The 18,598-nt window shown below is 45.7% G+C and overlaps 1 protein-coding gene across 1 annotated transcript; it reads left to right on the top strand.

The window, feature by feature from the left end:
• Positions 1 to 1,326: 1,326 nt before the first annotated feature.
• On the top strand, positions 1,327 to 17,794 carry LOC127692882 (triggering receptor expressed on myeloid cells 1-like). The gene is made up of 4 exons (XM_052193495.1): positions 1,327 to 1,453; positions 5,693 to 6,049; positions 10,460 to 10,625; positions 17,408 to 17,794. The coding sequence occupies exons 1-4, from the start codon at positions 1,405 to 1,407 to the stop codon at positions 17,508 to 17,510; spliced, it is 675 nt and encodes a 224-aa protein (XP_052049455.1). The 5' UTR covers positions 1,327 to 1,404; the 3' UTR covers positions 17,511 to 17,794.
• The last annotated feature ends 804 nt before the right edge of the window (positions 17,795 to 18,598 follow it).

Genomic DNA, 18,598 nt, shown 5'->3' with positions numbered 1-18,598 from the left:
CAAAAGACACTATTGTTTGTGTGATTGAAAAGGTTAATTGCTTCAGTGGTGCATGAGGGAGGCAGAGGCAGGCGTATCTCTGTGATTTCTATGGTAGCAGGGTCTACAGAGTGACTTCTAGACCTGCCAGGGCTATATGATGAGACTGCACAAAAACAACCAAACAAACAAACAAACAAACAAATAAAAACCTGAAACAAAAAGCCAACCAATTAACCAGTCAAAAAAACAGGACAGAAAGTGAGGGTTGGGGTTGGTCTCGGGCACTGTGTGTTCAGATGCTGAGTTCTGTACTCCAAGACCAGGTTACAGCCTGGACATGGGCATCGTAATGCCTGATGTGCTGTAGAGAATGCTCCCCAATTATCTCTGGTTGGTTAATAAAAAGCTGGAGCCTATCCTGTGACTAGGCAGAGGAGATAGGCAGGCAGGATGTGTGATGGAGTGTGTCTGGACATGGGCATTGGGTTGTATGTGTGTGTGTGTGGGGGGGGAATGTAGCGTGTGTCTGTGTTGTGTCTGTGTATGTGTCTTTGGGGGGATGGAGTGTATGTGTGTGTGTATCTATCTGTGTGTGTGTGTGTGTGTTTGTGTGTGGGGGAGAGATGCAGTGTGGGGGGTGTAGTATGTGTGTGGGGGAGAATGGAGTGTGTGTGTGTGTGTGTGTGTGTATGTGTGTGTGTCTCAGGTAGGGACCACAAGGGAGAAAGGAGAGAGAGAGAGAGAGAGAGAGAGAGAGAGAGAGAGAGAGAGAGAGAGAGAGAGATCACCCTGCTGAGGCAAGATGCACCATGAGCAAGTGGTCAAGAGAAGCTCTTCCTGAGGACAGACAGGAAGCAGCCCAGGCAGGACAAAGTAACTCAGGCCGCTTGACTGGGAACAGCACAATCTCACAGAGGGTTAAACAGGTGTGAATATCTGCCTAGTCCTAGTGCTTTAAAGCTTGTTGACAAGATCCAACAGGCTTTTGTCTCAATTACTCAGTAGCTAAACAGGCTGGGGGGATTCTAACCCCTCCCCCACCCCACAAAATTACTACAATATAAAAGAAAATAATAAAGAAGGTTTATGGGACATATGGGGAGGGGGGATCCGGGAAAGGGGAAATCATTTGGAATGTAAACAAAGAATATAGAAAATAAAAATATTAAAAAAATAAAGAAAGAAAGAAAATAATTTTCAGAGAAGAGGAAACCCGAAGTTCTGAGAGGTCTAACTGAGGTTTGCACACTGGTCCCCTGAACTCCCCTACTGACGTCAGCAGGCAGGGTGGCCAGTGACAGTACCGCACCTCCCAGGAATAGCCTCATGTCCTGTTGTGAAACCTTCCAGAGAGTCCGGGTATGAGGGTGTCTTATAGCTGTCCCAGCAGCCCACAGAGGCCGTCGGAGCTGAGCTTGAAGGATGAGGAAGGCTGGGCTCTGGGGACTGCTGTGGGTGTTCTTCGTCTCAGGTAAGGCAGGTGGAGGGTGGGAGCAGGTGGCCGTGTGTCTGTGTGTGTGTGTGTGTGTGTGTGTGTAGGTTTCAGATTGGCACTGGGCATCTTCCTCATTTTTTCTCTTGAAATGTTTTTGTTTTTGTTTTTGTTTTCTGTGTAGCGTAGTCCTGGCTGTCCTGGAACTTATTCTGTAGACCAGTCAGTCTGGCCTCGAACTCAGGGATCTACCTGCCTCTGTCTCCTGAGTGCTGGGACTAAAGGTGTAAACTACCACCACCCAGCTCTTTTTGTTTTGTTTTGGGTTATTTTGGTTTTGTTTTGCTTATTTTTTTTATTTTACTTATTTTTTGATACAGGGTTCCACTATGTAGCTTGCCTGGCCTGGAACTTGCTATGTAGACCAGGTTGGACCTCTTTCTAGCTCTGCTTCTCTGCTTCTGCATCTTTTTTAGGAACATTAAAGGTGTGCGTTGGAACACCTGGATCTATCTACCTTGCTCTTGAGTTTTCGTCGGGCCTGGAGTTAACTTCTTGTTAGGCCAGCTGGCCAGTGTTCCCCAGGACACACTTGTTCTCCCTTCCTGGGACAGAAGTGTGTACTAGACTTTTTACATGCATGCTAGAGACCAAACTCAGGTCCTCATGTCTGTGCAGCAAGCATTTTGCCAACTGAGGGGGCTCTTTAACCCCCTGAAGCTCTCTCCTGTGGAAGATCTAAAGCAATGGTTCTCAACCAGTGGGTCTCAACCCCTGGGACAGGGGTCGAATGACCTTTTCACAGGTATCTACTAAGACCACTGGAAAAAGAGATTTACATTATGATTCAAAACAGTAGCAAAATTACAGTTATAAAGGAGCAACTAAATAATTTTATCATTGGGGGTCACCACAACTTAATGAACAGTATTAAAGGGTGACAACACTAGGAAGGTGGGAACCTTTGTTCTAAAGCATACGACCATCAAACACAGGACCACACATTGCTCATGTCAGTCCAGGCTTCACCTGAGCTCAGAAACTCAGACCCTGAGGCCAAGAAGCAGAGATATTAGGAAGGGTGACTTAGGGAGGCAGGCACTCTATGCTTTTTTTTTCTGGCTATATTCTTTAAAAGAATAATTTTTATTTTATATGCATGAGTGTTTACCTGCATGTATGTATATGAGTCACATACATGTCTGGTACTTGAGGAGACCAGAAGGAGGCATCAGATTCCCTTGAAACTAGAGTTGCAGGTGGTTGTGAGCTGCCGTGCAGGTTCTGAGAACCAAACCTTGGTCCTCTGCAAGAGCAGCAATGTTCTTAACTGCTTTTTTTTTTTTCCAGTCCTGGGGATGGAACCCAGGGCCTCCTATCTGCCAGGCAGCCGCTCCCCAGACTCTGTGTGCATTTTGATGTCAGAGACATACAGTTCCCTTCATAGGAACAATGAGAGAGTAGGACAGGGTCTCACTTTATAACCAAGTTGTCTTTGAACTGATGGTCCTCCTGCCTCAGCTTCTTGTGTATCTGGATTACAGATGGGCACTACTAGGCCAGAAGATCCAGCCAATCCAAATGTGGCATGATCTGAATAACATATGTGTACTTTTGAGATAGAGTCTCTCTCTATATCCCTGGCTTGTCTTGGAACTGTCTATGTAGACCAGGCTAGCCTCAAACTCACCTAGTGATCATTCTTCCTCTGTCTCCCCAGTACTGAATTAAAGGTGTGTGGGTTATAATGTCCAGCCATCTGAATAACATTATTTCATGTTGAAATGTTTTTTTCTTCTGCTCCCTCTTGGTGCTTTAGATGTGGACAGTCCATTAGATCTCAAAGATGTAATTCATTTAAGGGCTATTTCCCAGGCTTACCTTGGACCAACTAGATTAGAAGTCAAAGGTATGAACAGAAGCCTCCTCATAGAGGTTGTGATCCCAGCTCTTCAGCAAACGAATGCTGGAGCTCTCACACGTGCTGCACAGGGCTGGCCCAGCCCCTAGGCCTGTGTCTTCATCTGTAACATTTCAGTGAGTCAGGGCTTCCATGATGACAGCTCAAGGGTGGAGCTCATGTCTGTCCCAAAGGGTGCTTCAGACATCCTGTGATGAAATAATCAAAATGGATTCAACAAAGCCCTGAGGCTTTGTCAGCCTGTCTGTGCATATGGGACCATTCTGCCACCCTCTGCTTCTTTTAAAATTTTTAATATTTTTCTGAGACAGGACCTCATGTAGCCCAGGCTGGCCTCAAATTTACTATGTAGCTGAGGATTATTTTGAACTTTTTCCTGATGTGCCTACTTCAGCCTCCTGAGTTCTGAGATTACTGGTGTGCACCATCACGGTGTGGGTGGGAGAGTGCAAGGGAACCTGCTGACAAGGCTTCCTTAGAGATCTAATTGGCCTTTGAGTCAGGCTCCCCTACAGAACCCCCCATGGGTGCTTGAGGTGAGTCTTATCGAGGCCAGATGAGGGCAGAGCAAGCCTTCTGGAACCTGAGATCCTGCATGGGCAGGCAAGGGCTGTCTAAAAAGCAGTAAGTCTTGGCCTGTGTGAGTGGTGCATGGCTGCATGAGTCTGCATGGGTGCATGTGCTTGAGTGCATGTGTGAGTGTGTGCATTTCGAATGTGTATGTGTGTTCAAGTGTGTGTCTGTGTGTACATGTGCAGGTGCTTATTTACAAGTATGAGTGTATGTGTGTGCATATGTGCATGTATGTGCATGCGTACATGTGCATGTATGCATGCATGCTTGTGCTTGAGTGCATGTGTCAGTGTGTATATTTCAAATGTGTATGTGTGTTCAAGTGTGTGTCTGTGTGTACATATGCAGGTGCTTACTTATGAGTATGAGTGTATGTGTGTGCATATGTGCATGTGTACATGTGTGCGTACATGTGTATATATGCATGCATGCTTGTGCTTGAGTGCATGTGTGAGTGTGTGCATGTATGTATGTGCGTTCAAGCATGTGTCTGCATGCAGACGCGCGCGCGTGTGTGTGTGTGTGTGTGTGTGTGTGTGTGTGCTCATGTGTTTATGTGCATTGTGACTGTGTTCAAGTGCCTGAGTTCACACTCACATTCCTGTTTGTAATGACTGAAACTGTTTTCCAATACCTGGCTTCCAGTGGGGGACACCTGACACCCAGTAAGAAAACATGGCTGATTTCTGCCTAAAATAAGAAGGCTTGATTGCCTTAGGTACCAGGGGGAGTCCAGCTGTGCTGGCTTGAACACATAGCTAGAACCACAACTCAATTTTCAGTCTCCCTGCCCCCCACTCCCTCCCCAATCTCCAGTTTCCCTGTCTTCTCATTCTCAGGCAGCTGATTCCTATAGCACTGGAATTCCACACCCTGTGGCTCTTCAACCTCTACATATGGTTTTGAATAGTCACAGAATAAGTTTTGATGGGCTCATCCTTGTCTCATGCCCATTCCCTTGGGGATGCGGGCAGGCTCATCAGCTGAGCCATTTAGAGATGGCCACCCCGAGAAAGCAGCGAGTGCCTTGTTACCCAGAGAAGGGCAGAAACGATGCCAGACAGGCGGAATTCCCATCCATCCTGCTCGGGATGCCTTAGTTTACCCCTTTTTCTTGATGCTTCCTTGGTGTCTCCTGAACTGATGGTCTCTTTGTCCTGACTTAGATGGAGCCACCCCCAGACTTCCTGGGCATCACCCTGAACTTGGGGAATGCCTTTGTATCCAGTCTTTACCTTGGAAAGTGCCTTCCCACAGGTTTTCTCTCCCATCATGCACTGGTCGTTCATGTCTCCAGTCAGGCAGTTTCATCTCTCGAGGATCATCTAGAGCTAGAGAAACAATGCAGGCAGTGAAGTGCTACCACACAAGCGTGAGGACCCTAGTTTGATCTGCAGAAGCCACATGAAAAAGACAGATACATTACTAACCCCGCACTAGGGCACCGGAAAGAACTGGATCCCTGAGACCCACTGACTAGACAGCCCAGCTGAGTCGTCCACTTCCATGTAAAAAATGAGAGACCTTGGGAGAAAACAAGACAGCTAAATGACAGCATTCTGCGGTATGAGCAATAGCTGAGGTTGGCCTCCGGACAGGACAGGCGTACGCATGTGCACACACACGATAGCACGTACTCACAAAAGTATTATTTATCAAGTTCAATTTCCATAGACCACAAATCATTGACTCTTGTACTAAAACAAACACCAAACTACTTTTTCCCAGTTGAGAGTCTGGAAAGACATTCACTACAGAGTCTGTTTCTCTTTTCCTATTTATAGAAGTCAAAGCTGCCATTGTCCCAGCTGAGGAAAGGTATGACCTGGTTGAGGGTCAGACTTTGACAGTGGGCTGTCCCTTCAACATCATGAAGTATGCCAGCAGCCGGAAGGCTTGGCAGAGGCTACCAGCTGGGAAGGAACCCTTGACCCTGGCAGTCACAGAGACGTCCTCTACAAGGCCCAGTGAAGTCCATGTGGGGAAGTACATCCTGAAAGATGACCCTACCGAGGCCATGCTAGTTGTTGAAATGACTGACCTTCAAGTGACAGACTCTGGATTGTATCGTTGTGTGATTTACCATCCTCCGAATGACCCTGTTCTGCTCTTCCATCCTGTCCGCTTGGTGGTGACCAAGGGTGAGTGACAAGGAAGTGTTTGGGGAGAGGGTAGAGAGAGATGGGACAGAAATGAATGGAGCCATTGGAGTACACTGTGTTAAGGTACGTCTCTGTATATTCAATTGTTAATTCTGTACAGAGCTGAATATTGGCAGGATTCTGGTATTTGTGTTTCTATGGTCCATTACCAGGTTTGCTATTTTGTAAATATCCAATTCTTCCTCACCTGTATAAGGGAGTCTAGAATTTTATCCAATCCACTGTAATAAAGATTTGACAGCCAATAGCTAGGCAGGAAGTAGAGAGAGGGAGAGGAACTTCTGGTGAGAGATGGATGATGGGAGAAGAAAAGAGGTGCAGGGGATTCTCCAGGGACAGAGGTGAACAGTCTGCCCAGAGTGGAGTAGAAGGTAGAACTGGTCACATGGCCAGATGTAAGTGCCAGGATTAGTCGAGATAAGTGTAGAGTAGTTGGGAGACTGCCAAGCTTGAAATATTAACAAGCCTTTGTGTCATTATTTATATCTTTGGTGGGGACATGATAGTCTCACTATGTGGGGCAGTTTTCCTGATTCCTGGAAGCCCAGTTTTCTTCTGGCTCTTCTTGTCTGCCATTCAAGGCTCTAGGCAGGCATCCAGTCCAATAGTAATTAGGGCCTCCTGTGTATGGATTTCCCTTGAGAAAAGGTGGGCAGTAGACTTGGGAAATGATTTAGTTTTATTTCTGAGGCCTCTAATTAGAAGTCATGTCCTTAGGAAACCTTTCTACTTAAATAACCATTTAGCTTGTTTTAATATTCAGAAAAACGTTGTAGCCAACATTATAAATACAGAACTATACATTTAGAACATTTTCTGATTTAAAAAAAAAATCTGTTCCTTCTAAGATCCCATGGTGCCATTTTATTTTCCTTCTTATGAGTCACATCGGTTCATGCCACGACAACCTAGCTGGCAACCTCTGGATGATCATCGAAGACTGCTAAAGCCTTTAAGGCCACCTTTTCCTACCCATGAACTGCCGATTCTATTTCCCCGACGACCACCATTCAGGGGTAGGAAGGGCCGATGAGGATGTGCTCAGACTTACACTGGTTGCATTCTATTCTCCAGGCAAGGAGTTTCAACAGCCACAGTTGAGACATTGACAGTATCTTGCTTAGTACTGGACAGTCCCTCCTCCAGAGGGGGTTCTCTCTGGAACCTCAGAGTCCTTCTAGAGTGAAGCTTCCTCTGTTTCCCCCATGGCCTCCTATGTGACCCATGGATCCTGCAGGATTTCTGCAGATGGGTGTGGCAGCGCTCTGCCCTCATAGGGAAGCACACTACCTTACATGCTGTTGTTCACTGAAGGCTTCTTTCAGGCCAGAGAGTCTTTTAAGTTTGCTTGTCTGAAAATTGCCCTTCAAGCCTCTCCATGGCGACCTTGGCAGTTTGGCAGATCTTCCTAGGAGACTGTGGATCCCTTTCAGATTTTTTTTGTTTCCATATCCAGGTAGATGTGCATATTGGGCTGCCAAGTTCTCTTTCTCATCCTAACAACCTCACAGTGCTTAAAGAAATCAGCTAGATTCTCCTGAATCACACTGTCATTTGATCTGTGGACTTAAATTGCATTGTTGGCAGGCAGAGCCTTCATTAGGATTCATAGGGAGATCTATAATAAACCAAGGTCAGCCCCTTCATCCACCAGGCTTAATGAAGCCCCCTCACTCTCCAGTGCTCATTCCACTGTTCTCCTCCCAACCTACCTCTACTCATGCCTATAGATTAAATCCCCACACTTTCCTGGTCACTCATGCTCCACCTCTCTCCTGATCCAGATAACCCTCCAGACTCTAGCCCATAAAATCCATGCTACTAGGGTGGTGTCTTAGTTAGGGTTTTACTGCTGTGAACAGGCACCATGATTAAGGCAAGTCTTATAAATGACAACATTTAATTGGGGCTGGATTACAGGTTCAGAGGTTCAGTCCATTGTCATCAAGGTAGAAGCATGGCAGCACCCAGGTAGGCATGGTGCAGGAGGAGCTGAGGGTTCTACATCTTTATGCAAAGGATGTCAGGAACAGACTGAACATCCTGGGCATCTAGGAGGAAGATCTCCAAGCTCATTCCCACAGTAACACACTTCCTCCAACAAGACCACACCTTCTAATAGTGCCACTTCCAGGGACAAGGATATACGAACCATCACAGGCTTCTGGAGATGAACTTTGCCATCCATAGACATTGCTTTTTTGGTTATATTGACTTGGTGGCTGTAGGATACAGTCTGAGTGGGATAACAAGAGAGAAACTACAGCCCATAGTTGCTTTGTTGACCATAGCTACTCTATGGTCATGCCATCCATAGCTGCTTGGCTGCCAATAGACATTCTGTTTAGAGGAACTTCTCAGATCATAACTAATCAGCTGTGAAGAGAGATGGCTGGTGGGAATGTGACCTCAAAGAGAGAACCAGGGGATTAGAAATAATAATAATAATAATAATAATAATAATAATAATATAACAACACACACTGGAAAGTTGGTCTCAGGAGACCTTGCACAAACTATGTTTTATGCCAAGCAAGTTGATTAAGAAGTGCAATATCAGTTGGCCATGGTAACCCTCACCATTATTTCCAGCACTGGCAAGGCAGACACAGGTAGATCTCTATGAGTTCAAGACCAGCCTGTTCTATATAGTGAACACTAGAACAGCCAGAACTATATAACCAACCAACCAACCAACCAACCAACCAACTAATAACCAACACAGTACAGCATCTTCTATACAGTTTGCAGGGGAAACATGGGACAGCATCAGCAGAAAGCTATCATACAACGAGGCGAAGTCAGCAGGAATCTAATCAAACAATATTGCACAAGGGAAACACAGTAAGTCCCAAGTGTGCCATTGACCAAGCGCTCATCAGCCACAGAACTGTCAACTCCAGTCCCAGGTTGTCAGGAGCTGAAACCTTAAGTCCTTCGAGGCCCTGACCCTGGCCTCAGATCAAACCTTGCCAAGTTTGTTCCTGGGCAGGGCAAGTTTGTTCCCTGTCTTTTCATCAAGGCCTCTAAGAAAGTCTAGGATCAGTCAGACACCCAGGAGAATGGGATGGGGGTAGGGTGACTGGCTGCAGGAGGTTGCTCCTGTTACATGGGGGTAACTGTAGTCACTCTGTCTATATCCTAGGCAGGGCTGGTTCTAATCCTCTGTGCTAGATTAAAGTTAACTAGTCTCATCAGACTTTTTACTATCCCGTGGTCTCGTAGGCATGGTGGCTACTGTCTGCTGTCATAGGATAGGTAAGCAGGCTGAGTGTTGTGTGCCAACTATGCTATATAGGAGGTCTTAGTGGTGGTGACAGTGGTTGTTGTAGTGTCATAAGCACGTGTCTTACCCCTGGACAGGCTAGTGATATGCATGGAGGGCAGTTGGAGGCTGTTCGAGAGAAGTTGCAAATGTGGTCTCAGGCTCAGACGGGCCTGAGGCTGACATCAGTAGGGTGGCACTGGTCCCATATATTTGAGGCCCATAGAACTGGATGGTGTATGCATATCCTTGAACTGACTGGGCTGTGAACATTGCAGGCCTGCTGACTTGTGGGTGGCCTGTAGGTAATGTAATCCATGGATGTTACTGTCTCTTCTTAGGAAGCCTGTAGCAGTTGACACTCCTCCTCTTAAGATGCCATGGTGCCCCTCCCATCTGCTTCTAAACTGTATCTTAGGCCTTGCTGAGGGCATGAACCACACAAAGACCTTATTTCAAATCCAGACCCTGCCTCAGTGGACCTGAAGTGACACTTGCTTATGAGGAACACGTCTCTAGGTTCACTTCTGTAGGGATCATGCACTCACAAATCCCCACTAAGAATTTCTGAATTCTCTAAGGAGGAGCTGGTGCCTTACTGGGCTCTACATATCCAGCAAGTAACAGTGGATGTGTTAGGGATGGCAGAGAGGAAAGCAACAGTCCTCCCTAGAACCAGGAGAGTGTGTGCCGAGACCAACATGAATCTCAGTCACAATATCCAGTAAAGGACAACTTGAGGGCAATGTGACTTACAGAGGTAGCAGGAATGGTGTCAGGGAGAGGATGGGGCATGTTTTGGAAAGTGATCAGCAGCAGGCAAGAGGATTGTCACAACTCGAATGGCCCGAGAAGTCTTTCCCCATGCCTCTTCCCACCCTTCCTCCTTTTCTCCTTCCGGTCCATTTTTTACTGCCTCTGACTCAAGATAACCTTACACTATTTCTTTGGATTTCAGCAAAAGAAAAACTTGCTTCACGGAGGGCCATGTTCATTTCTCTCCTCAGCTCCATGTCTCTTCACCTACTCATCTATCCATCTGTTCACCAGTCCGTCCACCCTCCACCCACCCACCCATTATCTATCTACCCATTTATCTGTCTACCTTCTGTGTCTTCTTGCAGGTTCTTCAGATGCGTTCACCCCTGACATCATTCCTACTACAACCTTTATTACAACAAAACACTCGCCCAGTGACACAACTACAACCCGATCCCTACCCAAGCCCACGGCTGTTGTTTCCTCTCCTGATCCTGGAGTCACCAACATAAATGGGACAGATGCTGCGAGGTATGATTTCTTGGCTCCTAGTTTGGAAATCCTCCATTTCTTCGTCCTTGTGTTGAGAGGATGTGGGGATGAGGATGTGGGGTGGGTGGAGCAGGATCAGATGTGAGTCACCTCTCAGTCTGTGTGGAAATACCAAGAGAGGGAGGAGGTGACTGGATGTGTAGGTGACTACTGTCCTCCCCAGCTCACTTTCCATGTTTTCCTGCACTTCAGAGTAGGAGGAGAATGGAAATGGCATTTTTGATGAACACTATTATTCCTGCCAACCCAGAAGCAGGTCGGATTCTCCTATAAGGTACACTAACTGTGTATGTAACACTGGGCAAGCCAGGGACCCCTGTGGCCCAACAGTCCCCAGGGATACTGTTGGATGCCAGAAGACCAGAGCTGGAGGAGGCTATCACCTGCCTCCCCAGGAATTGTACTATGGCCATCTCTAGGATTGCTCATTCACTCTGTTTGACTTTACTTAACTGTTTTTTTTTTTTTTTTATTTGATTTTGGTTCTGGTGGGAGCACATAGTCACAGACTGAAAGAATGTCAATTTAAGGAAATGGTGCTAGACTCAGCATTTTTTCTTTTTGCAGTCCTAGGAATCAAACTAGCCAGAAGCCCTGGTTTTGGTATATGATAAAGTAAGATTTTTTCAGGAGATTCTTTTTTATTTTTTTGGTTTTTTTTTTTAAGACAGGGTTTCTCTGTATAGCCCTGGCTGTCCTGGAAGTCACTCTGTAGACCAGGCTGGCCTTGAACTCAGAAATCTGCCTGCCTCTGCCTCCCAGAGTGCTGGGATTACAGGTGTGCGCCACCACCGCCCAGCTTTTTCAGGAGATTCTTAACCCATGCTTACCTCTGTCACCTTTCCATCTTTGTACTGAATGCCTAAGACAATAGGTTTAAAAGAGGGCAGGAGTTCTTTGTCTATGAGTTCTAAAGGTTTCAGTTCCTGGCTTTTGGATCTGTGATGAGACAGTGTATCATGGTGGCAGCATGTGACAAAGTCGTTCCCTCCATGGTCATGACATTGAGGAAAATGAAGAGGAAGGAGAGCAGGCTATGGTTGCATTATTCCTCTGGTGATGGATACATGGTGGATGGTGAATGGTTGAATGATTGAACTCATGCATGAATAAATATTTGTGTGTATGTGTTACTGGATGGATACATGATGACTAAATGGCAGGATGAGAAAAAGGGTGGATGAATGGATGATAGACACAGGGACAGAAGTAGAAGGATGGATTGACAGTCACCCTAAAGGCCTAAGCCTCTGACTGACCCCAGCCTTTACCCTCTCTGTTACTTCCTAACAGTGTCACTCATGTGACCAGCTCTGATGCAAACTGCAGCAGCAGGCCAAGTTAATGGCCACCACCTTAGCACACCTTTTGTAGTTACTAACTACTAGTTACTAATGAATGTTGATACATCTTAAAATATGCTTTCATTTAAATGTTATGTCAATAGTGAAAAAGTTATTATTGCTCCTATTGATCCAATCTGGCCCCACCCATAGCCACGTGGAGTGTCTTTATTCATACATGCCTTAGCCTGGTACCAGTTCTAATTACATATATACATAATTTTCCCTGCTAAGTTCATGCTTCAGCAGAGCATATGTGTAGGCACGCCTTTAATCCCAGAATTTAGGGACTGGGGGGCGAGGACAGGAGATTCAGGAGGATCTTTGTGAGTTTGAGACCAGCCTAGTATGAGCTCCAGGTCAGCCAGAGCTATACAGTGCAACTCTATCTAAAATAAATAGATAGATAAATAAATGATAAATAAATAATCATCTTTACTCTCTACTCATCAGAATCATAATATTAATAAACACACATTTCCGTTGATCAGAAAGTCACAAAGCCAGCACTCATTTGCCTTTTCTTACCTGTTTTCATTTCAAAATCTTCTGTTGTTGTTGTTTTTTGAGACAGGGCTGTTCTGTGTAGCCCTGGCTGTCCTGGAACTCATTCTGTAGACCAGGCTGGCCTTAAACTCACAATGACCTACCTACCTCTGCCACCACTGCCTGGTTGATTTTTAAAATGTTTTATCCCTACAAAATTTCTATGAGGGGATTTTTTGAGCATTTATACAACTCTGCATACTATTACATACTCAAACTGTCTTCTAAATATTAGAATTTCCAGGGCTGGAGTGATAACTCAGTGGTGAAGAGCACTAGCTGTGCTTCCATAGAACCTGGGTTTGATTCCCAGCTCCCACATGGTATATCACAATCATCTGTATTTCCGGTACCCATATCCTCTTCTGGCCTTCCTGGGCAGACATTTCACCTACACAGTGCACACATATATCAGGCAAACAAGTATATACATATTGTGGAAAATAATAAGGAAGGGCCGGCACGTTCCCTCACTCAGTTACTCTCTGCCTACCAACTCGGCTACCTCCACAGCTAATCCCACGCAGCGACCAATCATACTCTTTCCAGCTCCAGTTCGCTGCCTCAGTCCAGCCTCTACCCTCTCAGCCATAATCCCCCACCCAGTAAAATAAAACTCTCGAAACTTATAATTAATCAGTCAGATTTATATATCAATAAATTCTCAATTCACAAGATGCCCACCCAATAATTTTAGGGCCAATTGATAATGGTACAAACTGCCCACCTAGATCAGACAAGTTATCCCAATTATTCTATCCCTGTATGATATTCATAACTACCTGTGGCTATTTAAAACCATGTGGGATCAGGATCTTCTTCCTGTCTGTCCTCCATCTTGCTCCTTCCCCCCTCTCTCTCCTCTGTAACTCTTTGCTCTGCCTCCCTTTTCCCTGTACGATCACAGACTTCCTGCTGCACTAATATTTTAAAGTAACCGGACAGGGAAAATCCTGCCACAAGTAAGAGTAAATAAAATCTCAAAAAAAATTTTTAAAAAAGCCTGTGCAGATGACCCACAATGTTGAAATAGGGTCACAGTGCTGCAGGGTGGCCACCTTGGATTGAGTATATTAAATCATTCTCTCTAGGGCCGAGAGTGTCTCAGAGCATGGACTAAGGATGCACAAGACTCTGGCTCCACCCTTGGCACCAAGAAAAACTTATTTCTAGTAAAATAGATGTGGTCTGTTCTTGGCATTCATTTCTGTGTGTGTGTGTGTGTGTGTGTGTGTGTGTGTGTGTGTGTGTACTCTTTCCAAGCTTGGGGGGCAGGCATAGTATTTCCCCCCTCTTCAGGTTGTTTGCTTGGTACCAGCTCAAGAGCCTTGTATGGAGTGGGTACTTATTTGGTCTTTGTGGACTAAATAACATTAGCAATTTAGTGAGAGTTAGCATTGATCTTTTTTTACTTTTAAAAATATTAACTTTTCATTGTACGCACATGTGCACGTGTATGTTTCTCTCTCTCTCTCTCTTGCTCTGTGTGTGTGTGTGTGTGTGTGTGTGTGTGTGTGTGTGTGTGTGTGTGTGAACTGTACACTTAAGTTCAGGTGCCTGCATAAGCTGCAGGAGGCATTGGATCCTGTGGAGTTAGAGTTGCAGGAAGCTGTGAGCTGCTCAATGTGGCTACTGGGAAATGTAACTCAGGCCTGCTGGAAGAGTAGTATACAGTCTTAACCAATGAGCCATCTTTCCAGAACTTACTTTTTCTTCCTTGCCTTTATTTTCCAAGGCTCAAAAGGTAGGCACCCTGCTCACATTTTGACTATCTGTGCACCTCTTCCACCTGCTGACTTTATACAGTATGGCTGTAGCATGGGATCATTGACTAATACTGATTACTGTTGGTCAGAGTCCACACAGGACAGCAGCAGTCATCCCAGTTGTCTGTAAAGAGATATGGTGGGATTCAATGAGTTGTTTTTCCAGGTGACAGAAGAGCAGAGCCCTTGCCCTGCTGATGGGCAGGCATTGCAGGGAGCCCCATCTTCCTGTGGTAGGGACTTCCTCTTAGCTAGGGCGCGGGAAAATAGACCTCATGAAAATGTTTTAGGAAGTAATCCTTCGCAGAGTCAATAGGGAAGTGAGGCTTGGCAGGGAAGGAAATCAATAAAGGGTCATAAAGAGGGCCAGTTTCCCAGGTGTGCCATAGGCTTGGTCCTGCAAGGGAGTCTGGGTAACACCTGAACTTGCTTCTATCAGAGGCAGAAGGCCTGGGGCATATCTATTCCTCCATCCAGTCATTGGGTGAGGAAGCCCTAAGCAGTGCATGGGTACATAGTTACCTCAGGGCCCCACAGTCTGTGCAAAGCCTGTGAAGGACACAGGTGAAGAGCTGCTGTGAGGGGAAGGGCCCTGGAGCCCAGTGCGTGACAGTAGCTCAGAGCTCCAGGAAACACAGCACAACCCTGGCAGGTTAGACTTGGGAAGCAGTGCAGTTAGCAAAGGCCAGAAGCAGGCCCTTCCAGCAGCAGGTTCCTCTGGGGGCTGAGGCTGGCTCCATGGAAGGTTCTATGGTAACCACAGATGAGAGACGGGAGTCAGCATCCCTGTATTGGGTGCCTTTCCAACACTGTCAGCTGCTGATCTTACCAAGTGGCTTTGGGGTTATTGTCACCCTGATAGGTGACAGTTTGGGAGGCTGGAGTGTCAGTACATGGGGGCATCTATCACCATTTGCATGACTACATGTACTGCTTTCAAGATTATTGTTTTGATTAATTCTTTAATTGAGCTCAAATTCTATTTCCTAGTGATTTTCCATGATACCTCCACTCTATCTATCTATCTATCTATCTATCTATCTATCTATCTATCTATCATCTATCAATCATTTCTATATCTCTATATCTACGTATATTGTAGTTTCTACTACCTCACTTTAAGCTCTGAGAAGACTGCACTACCAGCCACCACCCTGGATTGCTTGGATCCACAGATCACACACACACACACACACACACAAACTTGCTCATTTTTAATCTGCCTTAAGGCTCAGTGGCTGGGCTCTTCTAAGTCTCCCACAGCTAGCTTGCCTCTCCCTTTACTCCTTGCTCAACATTCTAAATCTGTCTTCAACTTAATTGCCTGGTTAGCTTCTCCTTGCAAAGCCCCCTAAATCTGCTCTCAGCTTAGTTGCATTTCTAATTCCTGTTTGCTACCCCAGGCCCAATGAGGGACAGGGCTAATGGCTTCTCCACCCCAGATCTCACATGGCCAATGTGAGATTTCTCTCCCCCTGAAGCATGGTGAATTCCCTTTCTTCCTCCTGCATCTCCTAGCCTGCCTGAGGGAACCTAGAAGCCCTGCCTCGTCTGCCCAGCTGTTGGCTGCTGCCATTGTTATTGATCGATCAAGAACCAACTGGGAATAGGACCTTCAGGGTTCACAAGCAGATTCTAGATCAAAGCATCAGAACCACCCCCTGCACTATATATATATATATATATATATATATATATATATATATATATACAATCTCTATATCTATACCTCTACACTTCTACATTACTATACATCTCATTAGCCATGGTTAGAGCAGAATTGTAGTCTGGATTCAGACCAACAGAACTTTATACTGCTTTGTATAACTGTGCCATAGAGTTATTCACTAAGCCATCGTTGTTTTAGTTAGTAAGCAGGTCATTGACCAAGCTATTCCATTCTACTTACGTATTTACACACAGTCTCATTCTGTGGCCCATGCTGGCTGCAGATTTGTGATCTTCTGGCCTAAGCCTACCCAATGGTAGAATTATTGGCATAAGCCATGTCTGGCTTTATTAGCCATTACATATTCTTATGTGTAGAGAGAGTGAGGGTCTTGTGCTTACATATAAGAATGAGGGGAACCAGTATTCTTTAATATGTATTGCTGTCTCTTCAAAGGAAGAGACGAAAAACCTGTCTTCTCCCAGAAACCTGGGAATGGTGACCTCTGCCCTCACAACCTGTGTGGTTACATCACACCTGCCCAGCTGCCTCCTTACCAGTCCCAACATTTATATTTATCTCAGTCATTCTCCTGAGATTTCATCTTGAGCAGTGTTTCTCAGTCAATAAAACCTATCTTTATGGAAGACGTCATTTGTATTTTGAAAAGAGTTTCAATACTATCAGCTATTTAAGCTTTGTTGTATACACAGAATTGAATTAATTACAGTCAGGAAACTCTTTTCTAAATTGTGCTATAGTTCAGTATACCTAAAATAAGCTGCTCAGGGTCAGACCCTAGCAGTGTCTACTAACACCAGCTACTGAATTTGGTGGATCCAGATTTCCTTCTTGCTGCATACAGATGGACACTGCTGGCCATGGAATTTGCAGAGATCCCCCCACCAAGTATATGTCATTAATCCTCCATGTGGCCGCTCTGTGATTCATTGTCACCTGTTATTTTTGTCCCTGTATGTCAGACAGAGTCTGTGTGTCCTCATCTGCCAAGGGTCAGGCAGGGCTTTCTCTCTCTCTCCTCTGTGGGTCTTTTTCTTACATCTATTGCTCTCTACCTGGAACTTTTTCCTAAATATTTTGAGAAACATTTTGCTAAATTCATGACAAATCCAAAGTGGGATTTTCAGTGAGCTTGGGTACTTCATGGTTTCTGGATGGGAAAATGAGGTTAAAGGTACAGTGACTGTCCCCAGAAGTGGTTCAGAATGCTGACCATAGAGATGACATTCCCCAGTTGTGGGCCTTACTCATTCCACAGAGAAGGCCAAGATGCTGGGCTAGCCCTTCCTCCTTTATGCATATCCCAGACCTGATCTCTATGCTCTCCACTGCATAAATTTCTAATGTGGGAAGAAATCACTGGATTCTGCAGCATGAGTGGCCAATGCACCGACCTTCAATCTTTTCTCTCTGCAGGAGCTCCATGTCCAGTGTAATTGTTCCCGTGGTCTGTGGACTCCTCATCAAGACCCTGGTCTTCACTGTCTTATTCATTGTCACACAGAGGTCATTCAGATGATAGACCTTGAAGCTACACAATAGTGACCTTCAGCCATGTCTGTCTCACAGGAAGAGCAGAGGTGGGGGGCTAAGCAGGAACTGTGACATGAATTGAGCCTGTAATCGTGGGTGACAACTAAGGCTCAGGATGTCCTCAGCTGGCCCTACCTACTCTCTTCATTTTATCCATAATCTTGGGAATGTGCTCTGAACCCTCAAAGAAGAGGAAACACTTCCCAGCACACTCTGGCCATTCCCCTAAATAGGTTGGCTGGCCTGAAATAAAGAGAAAACCCAGTGCTTCTCCTGTCTCTGTTTGTGGGAGTCATGAAGATTACAGTTCACCACTGATATCCCCACCCTTTCCGCTTCCCTTGGATGGTTCAGGTCTAGTGATCTGGGCAGGACCCTTGTTCATAAAGCAGCCTGCCCTTCTGCCTCTGGGTCCTTCCTCTCTGGGAGTCAAACACTCAGATTCCTGCCTTCATCTCTGGCCCCCTGACTATTCTGAACCATGGACCAAGAAGACAAGATCCTACCTTGACAATAATGCAACTGGGAGAGAGAAATCAAATTAAGCTGGATGCTGTTACCTTGGAAACACCTGGAAGAGATAGTATCTGTAGGACTGGATGAGTACATGGCATCAACATACTGTGTGACTTTTATTATTGACTCCTCAGTGCACGAGGCTCAAGGTGTATGTGAGCACAGTGAGGCCGCAGGAGCAGCAGGCCATCACCTCCTGGCAGGAATGAAATCTAGAGTTCCCTTGTTCAAGGGCTCCAGAGGCAGAAAGATGGAGAGCCAGGCTCTGCTGCTAGCTGAATTCCTTCTTGCCTGGACTGAGACAGGGGCCAGCATGGCAGGGGGACAGGATCCTGTCTCAGACTGCCCTGTGTGCCTCTATCTCCCACTTACCTCCCTTTACCTCTCAGTCTCAGCCCGAGTACCCTATGGCTCCAGTGCTTTCTCTGGGACACATTGGCATTTTCTTGTTTCTACCTCTTTGGGATCTATAGACAAAGTGACCCCGTGGGTGAGAAAAGAACAGTACATTAGTTTGTTCTACTTCAGCAGTGACTGGAGTCAACTTCATCCCAAGGT

Source organism: Apodemus sylvaticus, chromosome 9, assembly GCF_947179515.1.
Source record: "Apodemus sylvaticus chromosome 9, mApoSyl1.1, whole genome shotgun sequence".
NCBI classification, from domain to species: Eukaryota; Metazoa; Chordata; class Mammalia; order Rodentia; family Muridae; genus Apodemus; species Apodemus sylvaticus.
This window is presented reverse-complemented; position numbering and strand designations above follow the sequence as displayed.

Coding starts and splice junctions, on each gene's coding strand:
- LOC127692882 (XM_052193495.1), top strand. CDS start 1,405: ATGAGGAAGGCTGGGCTCTGGGGACTGCTGTGGGTGTTCTTCGTCTCA. Junction 1,454..5,692: donor GTGGGTGTTCTTCGTCTCAG/GTAAGGCAGGTG, acceptor TCCTATTTATAG/AAGTCAAAGCTGCCATTGTC. Junction 10,626..17,407: donor AATGGGACAGATGCTGCGAG/GTATGATTTCTT, acceptor TTCTCTCTGCAG/GAGCTCCATGTCCAGTGTAA.